Source organism: Bidens hawaiensis, unplaced genomic scaffold (genome assembly GCF_021521415.1).
Source record: "Bidens hawaiensis isolate Kalapana, Puna unplaced genomic scaffold, B.hawaiensis_p1.1 tig00036352_1, whole genome shotgun sequence".
Classification (NCBI taxonomy): domain Eukaryota; kingdom Viridiplantae; phylum Streptophyta; class Magnoliopsida; order Asterales; family Asteraceae; genus Bidens; species Bidens hawaiensis.
This window is the reverse complement of record NW_027496339.1, coordinates 44,349-59,404: the sequence shown is the minus strand read 5'-3', so window position 1 is coordinate 59,404 and position 15,056 is coordinate 44,349. Positions and strand designations below refer to the sequence as shown.

The window sequence follows — 15,056 nt, the reverse complement described above, 5'->3', positions numbered from 1 at the left end:
TCATGGTTTATTCATAATTTTCTCAGACATAGATACAAAATCACTTCAAACCCTTCATAAGTTTTAATGACATGCTACTTTATGAGCATATTTGAGGTTTGACAAAATGAGTAATGGTCTTAATCTTGTGTTTCCTCATAATAATATTATCTTCATATAACAAGTACTGAGAAGTAATTACATGAATGAGTCATGCAAAGATTTATCATGCTAATTATTTATAACCTTCAATAATGAGATTTAGTGAGTGTGAAACTTTGAGTGTCATATCTAAGCATGTTTATACTCCTTCATGATAGTGATAATATACCATAACATTAATTTGACAGTGCATATAATAAACACTATAGCAAATTATACATGAATACATGATGCAGTAATATATCACTATATAAAACGATAAAACGGGTTATAATAAAGTTTATGAAAATATTGTTCCTCATATTTTATTGATGGATGCAAGGGGCAAATAAAAGAAACAAATCAAGAAACTTACAAATTAATTTAACAAAAAAACATATGCACAAGTCCCTTTAAAATAGAGCATACCCATCCATACGTGTTAGAAACTAAACAAAACATCTTTATTGGTTTCTTGAAAGAGTTTTAAATATTTAATCGGACCCATAAATTGGATTAGAAAAAGTTGATCAAATTTGAGGTTTAGCTTCTTAACACTAAAACGACATTCCAAAAATAATTATTTAGACACCATATCTTCACAGTTATATCTAAATAAAATTATATAAGTATAAGATTCAAATTTATTAAATCAACTTAAAAAATCAAGTCAATGAATCTCTAATTTTGTAGATCTTTTATCAATTTACAAAAATCTTCTGCAAATAAATATTCATCTTAAGGAGTCGGCCTATTGGATTAATATAAATCTACGATGAACATATATTTATGATTTACTAAAGTCAGATTTATATACAAAGAAAACTTGTTTTCAAGACAACCACGATAATATATCAGTTAATAGGCTTTGGGTGTACTACATAACTATATGACTGACTTGTAAATTGTAAACAATGGTAGAAAACGACAATCCACAACAAAAAAACTAACATACATGATCACATACTCAACTAATAAGATTCAAGAACCGTAGACAATAAAAGGGCTAATTTATATCAAATTCTTTATCAGCTAATATATATATTGGTTATATACTTTTAACTAAAATCTTATATCCGTTATAATTCTAATAAATTAAATAGCAGTTCATAATGTAATACTAACAAAAGATTAGTCGTTAATTTTCATCCATATAAAACATATACATCTTCATATACTATATAATATTTAAAATATAACTAATTATGAAGATACATGAGTTATAGATAACTGCTTCAAACTGACATCGACATTAATGACTTATGGCTCAATCACGAGATTATTAGTCAAGATCGATTTTATGGATTTGTTAAATAACACACAACCGTATTAAAATAAAATATAAGTCTCTATTTAACCTAAGATTGTATGAATTGCAATATGAATTATTCTGAAAGATTTACGATTCAACAAAACAAATATCTAACACAACCACAAATTGTATGACTTACAACATGGTTTATGTTTGAGAGTATAAATAACAATGATATGCTAATTAGACAATACCGACATACCTTTTGACGTGTGATGCATATTCATTAAGCAACTCGTGCTGATAACGTGTTGTGAAACAAGCCTAATAGCCAAACATGTAAGAAAGAGATGTAGGGAGAAAGATAGAGATTTTATTAATATGGTATATTACAATAAGATACAATGATATGTATATAATAGGAAAAGATAACTTGAAGAAAAAGTCTAATCAATATTAGGTATTGATAACCATAATAATATATATTTATACCAATACACAAGATGTTATACACTTATGCTTTAGTTTTAGTATAATAATAGTTTATGATCTATCTTCATTATCTTAAAAAGTTCAATACAAGTAAACTATTAGAAAGAAAAAAAACAAAGAACCGGCTCAAAAGTATTGATCGGTCAACAAGCATCTCCATTTCTCCTGTTCCATTATGAAAATGAAAATACTCACCATTTCTCTCTTCTTCTTCTTCTTCTTCTTCTTCTTCTTCTTCTTCTTCCTCATTTCTGCTTCTTCATCATTTCTTGAAGCCTCCAACAATGGCTATGGAGGATCCATATTCGAGGAAAATGAAGAAACCCAAATCAAAAGATCCGATTTTCCGTCCGGGTTTTTGTTCGGAACAGCCACTTCTGCTTACCAAGTCCATCTTCACCTCTTGCTCCCATTTCTTGCTCATTACTATAGCTCTTAATTTGTCGCTCAACTCTTAAAAAATTTTCAGGTTGAAGGAGCTTATCTTGATGATGGAAAATCTTTTAGCAACTGGGATGCATTTTGTCACTCTGGAGGTTAGTTATTAGTATATATAATTGGTTCTTTAATCTTTATACCGCATACTGATTTTGATTTCCATTTATATTAGGTTGTGAGGAGAATGGAGACATTGCGGATGATCATTATCATGTGTTCTTGGTGAGTTGGTTAATTACTGTTTATCTATCAATCTCCTTAATTGACTTTTATAATATCACTTTCTTTCTTTGAAGTTTTGACTTTTGTAATTCAGAAAGATATTGAGTTGATGCATTTCCTTGGCATACAAACATACAGATTTTCCATATCTTGGGCTAGAATTCTTCCAAGTAAATTACCGTCCCACAATTACTTCCATGCATTATCTTCGCAACTTTGCGTAATTTGTTTCATTCTCTGTTGACCAGGAGGAAGGTTTGGTGAAGTCAACCCTACAGGCATCATGTTCTATAGCAAGATCGTTGACAATCTGATTCTTAAAGGTTCTATGATTTGATATTAGAAATATTTATGTCTACCAGCTTCAGATTCAAGATTCTTTATTTGGTTGATTGATGATTGAATTTTTTTTTTTGGGTCATGATTAAAATGAACAGGAATTGAACCATTTGTGACCATTCACCATGTAGACCTCCCTCAAGAACTTGAAGACAGATATGGTTCTTGGCTAAACCCTGAAATGCAGTACGTTTAAAACGCCATTGCATCATCACCTCTTTAGATGTTTCATAGCTTATAATGTGTAATATTTGCTTACCGGCAGGGAAGAGTTTATATATTTTGCGGAAATCTGTTTTAAGTCTTTTGGGGACCGGGTGAAGTATTGGATCACCATAAACGAACCTAAATTATACGCAGAATTGGCTTATGAATTGGGAATTTTTCCACCATCGCGTTGTTCAGAGCCTTTTGGAAATTGTCTTGATGGAAATTCAGATGTGGAGCCTATCATCGCTATGCACAACATGTTATTGGCCCATGGCAGGGCATCCAAGCTATATCATGAATATTTCCAGGCAATCAATCGACATTTTAAGTCAATCTTCAAGTTTTAACTGAACATATTATGACTTGTTGGTTTGTCTGTGCAGCCTAAACAAGGTGGGGTAGTTGGTCTCACTGTTCATAGTTGCATGTATGAACCACTAACTGATAGTGAGCTTGATCACCAAGCTGCCAAAAGGGCATTTGCTTTTCATTCTGGCTGGTAAGCAGTAACCTTTTTAAACCGTTTATGCGTGAGAAATTATATGATCTTTGATCAACTTTATATCATCAAAAAGGGCACTTGATCCCTCGATATTTGGAGACTACCCGGAAGAACTTAAGAAATACCTTGGTCATGAATTACCAAGCTTCTCCCCTGATGAAAAGAGTCTTATGAAGAATGTAACACCCCGACCAAAGGCGGATTATACATCGGGGCGCCACATATTGTTTCATTACTCGTGACACTATTGGGTGTCAATATTTAATAAATACATTCATTCGCGCACGCGCAGGGTAAACACAAGATAACATAAAACATCATAAATCAATATATTATAAATTATAATATTCGAACAGCAAAAACTTGTCTTGATACATTTTAATCTAGGTCCAAAATAAAGAAACTTCCTATGTGTCCACAAGCTCCAAAACAGCTACTGCAAACCTGAACATGTGTTAAAATAAACGTCAAACACTTGCGTGTTGGTGAGAAATCAAGTTTAATACAATACATAGGTAACAATAAATCTGCGCGCAACACGTGTATGTCTGGTGTTTAACAAGGGTGCAATCAGATTGTGATCAAGCCTAGATAGATCATAGCTCATAGTTCATAGTTCAATCCGTGCTCCCAATTGAGCACAAAAACGAGAAAACATCTGTGCAAGTGTAAACAAAGAAAACCGTAAACGATAGGTCTCCCGTGTTCATCTAATGGATCCATGAAAACTTCGGAATAGGCCGAACAAAGCGGTTAATGATACACACATACAAATAAACAGCCAAGTAAACGTCCTCAACACATGGGATACTGCGCGACTAAAGTTCATAAACAAGTTTAAGACTCTAAGTTTGTATGAACACATGAACATCCCAAAACATTAAAAGCAAAAAGGGATTAGGTACGAGATTACTCACATGATAAACGATGCGGTGTAAGATAAAGCAAGAACCAACTTTAAACAAGCACAAGTTAACCTATGATTAAAGATTATTGTTTTAATGATTGGTTTTAAGTCTTGATTACAAGTTAGCATAATTAATAAGTAAGTTATTATATATAATATATATATTACCGGAAGAGCAGGACAGAACAGGGAGGAAGACGGAGACAGAGAGGGAGGCGGCAGAGAGCAAGGAAAACAGGAGAGAGTAAGTGTTTTGTGTGTGTAGTGTTATGAAAATATTATTATTATTTATAGGAAAACCCTAGGAGACATAATCCCTAGAAAAGGGGAAAAAAGATCTCAAAAAGCAAAAGATTCCAAAAGCAAAAGATATGGAAAGATATGGCAGCTGCAGGGGGCAAGATAAAGCTGTCAGGGAACAGTAAAAAGGCATGAGCGGTTCAGAAAAAGGTACTGGTCAAGCATGGAAAAAGCAGATCTCAAAAGATTATGTCAGTCACTTTATCTGCCAACCAATGGGGTTGGCGCGCATGCTGCGCCGAAAGTAACTTTTCAGACATAAAGCAGATTAGGTCAACAGCTCAAAAGATAAGACAACACAAAAGCAAACGGCTAGATTCAACAGAAGAAACTCAAAGGGTTTAGCGCGAGAAGGCTAAGGCGCGAAGGTAGACACAGAAGGTCAAGAGAGCGCGAGCGCGAAGGCAGACAGAACTATCCTTAACGCGTCGCGGAAAGAACTACATTTCTAAGCGCGCCGCGGGAAGAATCACATTTCTTAGCGCGCCGCGGGAGGAACTAGAATTCCTAGCGCGTCGCGGGAAGAACTATAATTCTTCGCGCGTCGAGGGATGAACTACGATTCTTAGCGCGCTGCGAGAAGAACTACAAATCCTTAGCGCGTCGCGGGAAGAACTACCGTTCTTAGCGCGCTGCGAGAAGAATTACAATTCTTAGCGCGCTGCGAGAAGAGTTCGTCTCGCGTATCGCTGAAACAGGTGGTCTTCACGCAGGATTCCTTGTAAGGGGTCTGGCGCGTGGAGCTGCGCAGACAACCTTAGGCGGGAAGGAACAAAGGACAAGCAAAGAGTTAGAAGAAAAAGAGGAAAACAAGGCTTAAGGGCGGGACGGCGACAAAAGGGAAAAGAAGGCGGAAAGAGAGAAGGAGAGGGACGGGACGGCGGAAAGAAAGAGAGAGAAAGAGGCGGGAAGGAAAATATATATTATTATTAAAAGTAAAATATAAGTATAAATAAATATTAAATCATAAAAGAAAGAGATCGGATCGGAGAAACGGGTACCTGGGTCGGGTCGGATCGGGGCAGATGTCACAGTCTCCCCTACTTTAAGAAATTTCGTCCCGAAATTTATCTCGAAGTAGGTTGCGCAGAGAACAGGTACGGGTACTTGATCTTCATTTGATCTTCCCTTTCCCATGTAAACTCGGCTCCGCGCTTGGACTCCCAACGAACTTTCACGATAGGGATACGACTGCGCTTGGTTTGCTTAACCTCGCGATCCATAATCTCAACAGGCTTCTCAACGAAATGCATAGTTTCATCAACTTGAACTTCATCAAGTGGAATGTGAAGGTTCTCGTCAGCTAAACACTTCTTGAGATTGGATACATGGAACGTTGGATGCACATTACTGAGCGCGGGCGGCAGGTCAAGTCTGTAGGCAACTTTTCCCACACGCGCGAGAATCTTGAATGGACCAATATAACGAGGAGCAAGCTTACCCTTCTTCCCAAAGCGGACAACACCTTTCCAAGGCGACACTTTGAGGAAAACAAGATCACCAACTTGAAATTCGAGAGGCTTTCGCCTACGATCTGCGTAACTCTTCTGTCGGCTTCTGGCAGTCAGCAGATGATCACGGATCTTGGCGATTTTATCGGTTGTCTCTTGAACAAGTTCGGGTCCTGTGATTTGAGCTTCTCCCACTTCGTTCCAACAAATCGGGGAGCGGCACTTACGACCGTAAAGTGCTTCAAATGGGGCCATACCAATACTGGAATGATAGCTGTTATTATAAGAGAACTCAATCAAAGGCAGGTGTGAATCCCAATTACCTCCAAAATCAAGAACACAAGATCGGAGCATATCCTCAAGAGTCTGAATAGTTCGCTCAGACTGACCGTCAGTCTGGGGATGATATGCCGTACTCATGTCCAAGCGAGTTCCTAGCGCAGATTGGAGAGATTTCCAAAAGCGAGATATAAAACGGCCATCGCGATCGGATATGATGCTCAAAGGAGTACCATGGCGGCAGACAATTTCCTTGACATAAAGCTGCGCGAGTTGCTCAACACGGTAGTTTTCACGAATGGGCAGAAAGTGAGCAGACTTAGTCAAACGATCCACTATTACCCAAATGCTATCATGTTTGCTTGCTGTCAAAGGTAACTTGGTAATAAAGTCCATCGCTACACATTCCCATTTCCACGTAGGAATTTCTGGTTGTTCGAGCAAACCAGATGGGCGTTGGTGTTCAGCTTTCACTTTAGAACAAGTCAGACATCTAGCTACGAACACAGCAATATCCTTTTTCATACCGGGCCACCAATAAGTTATGCGCAAATCCTTGTACATCTTATCAGCGCCGGGATGAATAGAATACCGAGATTTGTGCGCTTCACTCAAGATATCAGCGCGAAGATTCTCATCACAGGGAATCCAGATGCGATTGAGATAGCAGAGAATTCCACTCAGATTGGGCACAAAATGCGCTTCCGCGCCACACGCTAACTCGGCGCGAAGGTTACCATTACTGATGGATGCGCGCTGCGCGTCACGAATGCGCGATTCAAGGTTGCTTTGAATCGGCGCGAAGTGAAGCTGGGTGCGCGGCAAGATACAGTTAAGCTGGCAGGGTTTTCGGCTGAGCGCATCGGCTACCACATTAGCCTTACCAGGATGATACCGGATCTCACAATCGTAATCGCTGATGAGTTCGTTCCATCGGCGTTGTCTCATGTTAAGTTCCTTCTGATCAAAGATATGCTGAAGGCTTTTATGGTCAGTGTAGAGGATACACTTAGTACCATAAAGGTAGTGTCTCCAGATCTTCAAGGCAAATACAACTGCACCAAGTTCGAGGTCGTGAGTTGTATAATTCTTTTCATGAACCTTGAGTTGCCTTGATGCGTAAGCGATAACCTTGCCTCGTTGCATAAGAACACAACCGAGACCTTGGTTGGATGCATCGCAATACATGACAAAATCATCATTACCCTCAGGTAGCGCAAGAACAGGAGCTTCACACAACAAACGCTTGAGCGTTAGAAAGGCTTCTTCTTGCTTCGAGCCCCAAATATACGGTTTACCTTTGTGCGTTAGAGCTGTTAAAGGCAAAGCGATTTTCGAGAAGTTCGAAATGAAGCGCCGGTAATAACCAGCTAAGCCCAGAAAGGAACGGATTTCGGAAGGAGAGGATGGCGTAATCCAGTTCTTGATTGCTTCAATCTTGGATGGGTCGACATGAATACCCATCTTGTTTACAACATGACCAAGAAACTGTACTTCATCAGACCAGAATTCACACTTGGAAAGCTTAGCATAGAGTTGCTCAGCTCTAAGCTTTTGCAACACCAACCGAAGATGTTGCTCGTGCTCGGCCTTGGTCTTAGAATACACCAGAACATCATCGATAAACACAATCACGAATTTATCCAAGAAAGGCCTACACACCCGGTTCATTAGATCCATGAAAACGGCGGGTGCGTTGGTTAGACCGAAGGACATGACCAAGAATTCAAAATGGCCATAACGAGTTCGAAAAGCAGTCTTCGGAACATCTTCATCGCGGATGCGCAACTGGTGATAGCCAGAGCGGAGATCAATCTTCGAGAAACAAGAGGCACCTTGGAGTTGATCAAAGAGGTCGTCAATACGCGGTAAGGGATACCGGTTTTTAATGGTGAGTTTGTTCAACTCGCGGTAATCAATACACATGCGAAACGATCCATCTTTCTTTTTAACGAACAACACCGGAGCACCCCAGGGCGAAGAGCTAGGGCGAATGAATCCTTTAGCAGTCAACTCTTGAAGTTGGCTGGCCAATTCTTGCATCTCAGCGGGTGCAAGACGGTAAGGAGATTTAGCTACGGGGGAAGCACCAGGGACAAGATCGATACGGAACTCAACTTCACGAGCGGGAGGGATACCAGGAAGATCATCAGGAAAAACTTCAGGGAAGTCGCGCACGATGGGGATATCGCGAAGCTTCTTCTTTCCTTCCTCAGGTTTAACCACATGGGCTAGAAATGCAATACACTTCTTCCGCATGAGTCTTCGGGCTTTGGCGCAAGACATAAGCTTAAGACCACTGGAGGGTTTCTCGCCGTAAATATGAAGATCACCATTTTCTCGAGGAATGCGAATCATCTTCTTGGCGCAAATAACTTCGGCGCGATTATGCGTAAGCCAGTCCATACCAATAATAACATCAAAGCTTCCAAGAGGCATAGGGATAAGGTCAATCAGAAAATCGTTTTCGTTAAGGTTAAGCGTGCAATCTTTAATCACCGAGTTAATTAAAACAGTTTCGCCATTAGCCAATTCAACTGAAAAATCCTCTTTTAAATCGTTGCGCGGTCGCGCAAGCTTCTGCTCGAAGGCGCGAGAGATAAAACTTCGATCGGCGCCAGTATCAAAAAGTATAGAAGCATAAAATCCGTTAAGCAAAAATGTACCATTAACTACGTCATTATTCGCTTGCGCTTGGTGCGCGGTTATGTTAAAAGCTCGTCCACGCGTTACTTGGTTCGAAATTTGGTTCACCGGATTCGCTTGTGTAGTCTCGGGCACGCGTTCCGGAAATGACTGGGATCACCGCAGTTATAGCACGACCTGGGTCGTGGGTTTTGGTAGGTTGGTTGTGGGTTCTGCGGGTAGACTGGTGGTGTTGGCGCAATTGGATTGGCGGGAGGGACTCTACAGTATTCGGTTGAGTGACCAATGCGGCCAGATCGGTTACATTGTCGACACGGGGTCTGAGTTGGGTGGTGAAGTCTACAGGTTGGGCAAAAGGGTTGAGTTCCTGTGTAAGGTTTCTTAGGTGGCGGGGCAGGGAGTGCGGGATTGGTTAAGGCATAGTTGTGGACTACAGGAGGTGTTGGGTAGGTTGACAGTGGGTTAGGTGCATAAACTGGGGGTTGGTAGATGGGTTGCTGGGCAATGGGCGGGTTGGTAAGCGCATAGGCCTTGCGCCTGCGCTTGAGGTTGTTACGGTTTGAGGGTTCAGGTTTGGTTTCTGTTGGTTCAGGGGCAGTCTTGGTGAGTTTGGTCTTTTCTGTTCCCCGCAGGAACAGGGTTCCTGCTCTGACATGGTTGTCGCTGAGCACAGCGGCCAACTCAATGGCGTCAGAGAGGGTTACTGGGTTTCTGGCCCATACAGAATCTTGAATTTCCATGGGGAGACCCCCAAGGAATTTCTCGATTGCTCGGCGGGAAGGGGTAACAAGGTGAGGGACCAGTAAGCTTAGCTCGTGGAAGCGCGTCGCGTACTCGCGCGCTTCACCGCTGTATTGCTTAAGATTCCAAAATTCCTCCTCTAGGCGCTTAATTTCGTTGGGAGGGCAGAATTCTCGCGTCAGAATTTCCTTGAATTCCTCCCATGTCATGCTAGAAGCAGCCTCTGCGCCACGCGCATGAGCTACTCCGTTCCACCATGTAAGCGCTCTAGATTCCAGGACACTGGAAGCATACAGGGTTCGTCTGTCTGAGGGGCATTGGGTATGGAGGAAAGTGTTTTCAATCTTTTCGAGCCATTGGAGCATCACGGTGGCTCCTTCAAGACCTGTGAACTTTGGAGGGTTACCCGCGTTAAAGGACTTAATGTTATAACTGGAGGTATTGTTTTGGCTCAAGGCTTGGGCTATCGCGGCGGCCATTTCCTGGGAACGTTGCTGTCTACGCATGCGCGAGGCTTCTCTTCTCTGAAATCGGCGAGATAGCGGAGGCATTCTATAAAAATTTTAATTTTAGTTAATATCTTGGTTTTAGCGCAAAGTATGTCATCGTAAAGCTTGGTTTCACGGAGTCAGTTACTGTCAAAAGTTAAAGTAAAATAAATGATCCTAAATGCAGACTTAATAAAGGTAACAAATTCGAATCAAGAATCGACAATTCATGTATCACCATGACTTTCCGAATTCCCAATTTAAAATATACGAGCAAACGAGTATTGGAGATTGACGATTCATGTATCACCATGACTTTTCAACCTTCAATATAAAATACACAAGAAAATGAGTATTGGAGGTTGACAATTCATGTATCACCATGACTTTTCAAGTCTCCAACCTCAGAACATAATCGTAAATGGAAATTGAAAATCAACTATTCATGTATCACCATGACTTTTCGGATTTTCAAATCCCAACAAACGAATAGGCAAGAAAAATCAATAAAAATCGAAATTCAGCAAAAATCGAAATATCGCGAAATAAAACATAAAATCATATACTGCGCAAGTGCGAGCATATTCATAAATAACGAGTAATTAACAATAAGCGCGGCGAACATGAGATTTCTCTCATGCGCGAGAAGGGACTCTTAGGTATTCTAGGCCGTTACGTCTAACCACCTATCCTAAAGTCAACGAGCTCTGATACCAATCTGTAACACCCCGACCAAAGGCGGATTATACATCGGGGCGCCACATATTGTTTCATTACTCGTGACACTATTGGGTGTCAATATTTAATAAATACATTCATTCGCGCACGCGCAGGGTAAACACAAGATAACATAAAACATCATAAATCAATATATTATAAATTATAATATTCGAACAGCAAAAACTTGTCTTGATACATTTTAATCCAGGTCCAAAATAAAGAAACTTCCTATGTGTCCACAAGCTCCAAAACAGCTACTGCAAACCTGAACATGTGTTAAAATAAACGTCAAACACTTGCGTGTTGGTGAGAAATCAAGTTTAATACAATACATAGGTAACAATAAATCTGCGCGCAACACGTGTATGTCTGGTGTTTAACAAGGGTGCAATCAGATTGTGATCAAGCCTAGATAGATCATAGCTCATAGTTCATAGTTCAATCCGTGCTCCCAATTGAGCACAAAAACGAGAAAACATCTGTGCAAGTGTAAACAAAGAAAACCGTAAACGATAGGTCTCCCGTGTTCATCTAATGGATCCATGAAAACTTCGGAATAGGCCGAACAAAGCGGTTAATGATACACACATACAAATAAACAGCCAAGTAAACGTCCTCAACACATGGGATACTGCGCGACTAAAGTTCATAAACAAGTTTAAGACTCTAAGTTTGTATGAACACATGAACATCCCAAAACATTAAAAGCAAAAAGGGATTAGGTACGAGATTACTCACATGATAAACGATGCGGTGTAAGATAAAGCAAGAACCAACTTTAAACAAGCACAAGTTAACCTATGATTAAAGATTATTGTTTTAATGATTGGTTTTAAGTCTTGATTACAAGTTAGCATAATTAATAAGTAAGTTATTATATATAATATATATATTACCGGAAGAGCAGGACAGAACAGGGAGGAAGACGGAGACAGAGAGGGAGGCGGCAGAGAGCAAGGAAAACAGGAGAGAGTAAGTGTTTTGTGTGTGTAGTGTTATGAAAATATTATTATTATTTATAGGAAAACCCTAGGAGACATAATCCCTAGAAAAGGGGAAAAAAGATCTCAAAAAGCAAAAGATACCAAAAGCAAAAGATATGGAAAGATATGGCAGCTGCAGGGGGCAAGATAAAGCTGTCAGGGAACAGTAAAAAGGCATGAGCGGTTCAGAAAAAGGTACTGGTCAAGCATGGAAAAAGCAGATCTCAAAAGATTATGTCAGTCACTTTATCTGCCAACCAATGGGGTTGGCGCGCATGCTGCGCCGAAAGTAACTTTTCAGACATAAAGCAGATTAGGTCAACAGCTCAAAAGATAAGACAACACAAAAGCAAACGGCTAGATTCAACAGAAGAAACTCAAAGGGTTTAGCGCGAGAAGGCTAAGGCGCGAAGGCAGACACAGAAGGTCAAGAGAGCGCGAGCGCGAAGGCAGACAGAACTATCCTTAACGCGTCGCGGAAAGAACTACATTTCTAAGCGCGCCGCGGGAAGAATCACATTTCTTAGCGCGCCGCGGGAGGAACTAGAATTCCTAGCGCGTCGCGGGAAGAACTATAATTCTTCGCGCGTCGAGGGATGAACTACGATTCTTAGCGCGATGCGAGAAGAACTACAAATCCTTAGCGCGTCGCGGGAAGAACTACCGTTCTTAGCGCGCTGCGAGAAGAATTACAATTCTTAGCGCGCTGCGAGAAGAGTTCGTCTCGCGTATCGCTGAAACAGGTGGTCTTCACGCAGGATTCCTTGTAAGGGGTCTGGCGCGTGGAGCTGCGCAGACAACCTTAGGCGGGAAGGAACAAAGGACAAGCAAAGAGTTAGAAGAAAAAGAGGAAAACAAGGCTTAAGGGCGGGACGGCGACAAAAGGGAAAAGAAGGCGGAAAGAGAGAAGGAGAGGGACGGGACGGCGGAAAGAAAGAGAGAGAAAGAGGCGGGAAGGAAAATATATATTATTATTAAAAGTAAAATATAAGTATAAATAAATATTAAATCATAAAAGAAAGAGATCGGATCGGAGAAACGGGTACCTGGGTCGGGTCGGATCGGGGCAGATGTCACAAAGAATAGCATAGATTTTATTGGCATCAACCATTATTCAACTTCATATGTCAAGGATTGTACTAATTCTAATTGCTCTGCAACCGGGAATCATGCAATCGAAGGTTTTGTGGAGATGGTTGGAGAGCGAGATGGCGTGCTAATTGGTGAACTTGTAGGAAATTGCAATTTATTATTAATAATGTTTAAATGATATAATGACAGTTTTTTTATATTGCAACAACAGACCGGGCAACATGGATCATATGTTGTTCCTAGAGGCATGGAGGAGATTGTTAACCTTATCAAGACTCGATACAATAATACACCCATGTTTATTACTGAAAATGGTTAGAGTCACCATTTTCATATTTAGTAACATATTGTCTTGTTTAATTCAATTATATCCACATCTTTTCAGGTTACTCTTCACCGGATGTGCACGAGCAACGAGTTAGCGAGCTAACTAATGACGTCAAGCGAATTGAATATCATTCCAAATACCTTGCTTCTTTGGCCAAGTCTATTAGGTTGGCTCTGAAATCTTGATATACATCTTTTATGAATTGTGGCATTGATATGAAGAAATGTTGTTTGAAATAACAGAGATGGAGCAGATGTACGCGGCTATTTCGCATGGTCATTTCTGGATAGTTATGAATGGACAAATGGTTACAATACAAGGTACTGATTGTACTATGTGGACCGACAAACCTTAACTTGGACACCAAAGCTTTCTGTAACATGGTACAAGATTTTTTTGGCTGACAAGATCGGTCTTGACGATAATTAAGGAAACATCAAGGGACATATATAATCTGATTTCATACAATTTTTATTAAGTTATTCCATAAAAATGTATATTTGTCTATTTTTCATCCCCTATATGTATTGCAAAACATGAAAGGAAACATTAACCCAAAAAATTAAATTTGGGTTGTCGTATATTTATTCTACATAAAAATAAAAATAAAATAAAATATAATATAACTAGAATAATCTAAAATCCACATAAGTGTACCATAGTTGTTGCAACTACTAAACTACCCATTGGACCTATTTCTAAAATAGTTTGTTTTGACGCAAATTCATTTTACCTACTTTATAAAAACGGCCTCTTTTGGCAATTTAGAGCGGAGTCTAGGAAGGTTGCTAAGCATGAGACATCGTGTTTGAGAATCAGCACATGTTCATTCCATTTGCCTTCGACACTTTTGGATCCCTAGCTCCCGAGGCGGTCCGCTTCTTGGAGCGGGTGCAGAAGGTGGTCCACAGTGACTCGCAGAGCCCGAGGAACCAAGGATTTATATTTAGTAGAATAGGCTTTGCGATTCAAAAGGGGATAGCGGCGCAGCTTGTTGCTCGCTTACCCATTATCCAGATGTAGTTCGGTTTGTGTTATATATAAAAGGATCAATATTTTCTAAAAAAAAAAAAAACTGACTCATCCTTTTTGATACTTATATACAAAACAATGCAACGGTCTTGTTTCTTATTGATAAGAAAATATGGATATAAAATGTATAATATTTTCCCCCAAACTAATTGAATTCCTATAACTTTTTTTGAAACATGAAGAATTTGACTGTAAATCATTCAGTTGGTTCCTACTTTTTTATTTTTCGAAATATGAAGAATCATAATTTGAATTCTACTTCAGTTGACAAAATAGAAGAAAAATAAACTTCCAATTTGATTCCAATAAATTTCACTAGACTTGGCGAATATTAATTTCTCTTCTTTCTAAGGCTCATTCATTCATGAATTTTTTGCAGAATTTGCTTCGTTGTGTCATCTTTAATGCGGCTTTCTCTTATCTGAGCTATTCAAATTGCGTTGACTTTATGGATAATAGATGAGTACTTCTTGGTTGTTTCTAAGCCACATGTAACCTGTACGTGATAGATCAT

At 39.8% G+C, this 15,056-nt stretch overlaps 1 protein-coding gene across 1 annotated transcript; it reads left to right on the top strand.

Moving 5' to 3' along the window:
• The first annotated feature begins 2,471 nt into the window (after positions 1-2,471).
• Positions 2,472-13,944, top strand: LOC143588389 (putative inactive beta-glucosidase 14). The gene is made up of 10 exons (XM_077069403.1): positions 2,472-2,524; positions 2,619-2,694; positions 2,773-2,847; positions 2,962-3,049; positions 3,129-3,572; positions 3,649-3,740; positions 13,161-13,321; positions 13,394-13,496; positions 13,568-13,676; positions 13,753-13,944. Exons 5-10 carry the CDS (start codon positions 3,499-3,501, stop codon positions 13,835-13,837), a joined length of 624 nt encoding a protein of 207 aa, XP_076925518.1. The 5' UTR covers positions 2,472-2,524; positions 2,619-2,694; positions 2,773-2,847; positions 2,962-3,049; positions 3,129-3,498; the 3' UTR covers positions 13,838-13,944.
• Positions 13,945-15,056: the final 1,112 nt, after the last annotated feature.

Bases quoted from the DNA above. Each gene is read 5' to 3' on its own strand.
- LOC143588389 (XM_077069403.1), top strand. From the start codon at position 3,499: ATGTATGAACCACTAACTGATAGTGAGCTTGATCACCAAGCTGCCAAA. The intron at 13,322-13,393 runs GTAGGAAATTGC...TTGCAACAACAG, and splicing joins GCGTGCTAATTGGTGAACTT to ACCGGGCAACATGGATCATA. The intron at 13,497-13,567 runs GTTAGAGTCACC...ACATCTTTTCAG, and splicing joins CATGTTTATTACTGAAAATG to GTTACTCTTCACCGGATGTG.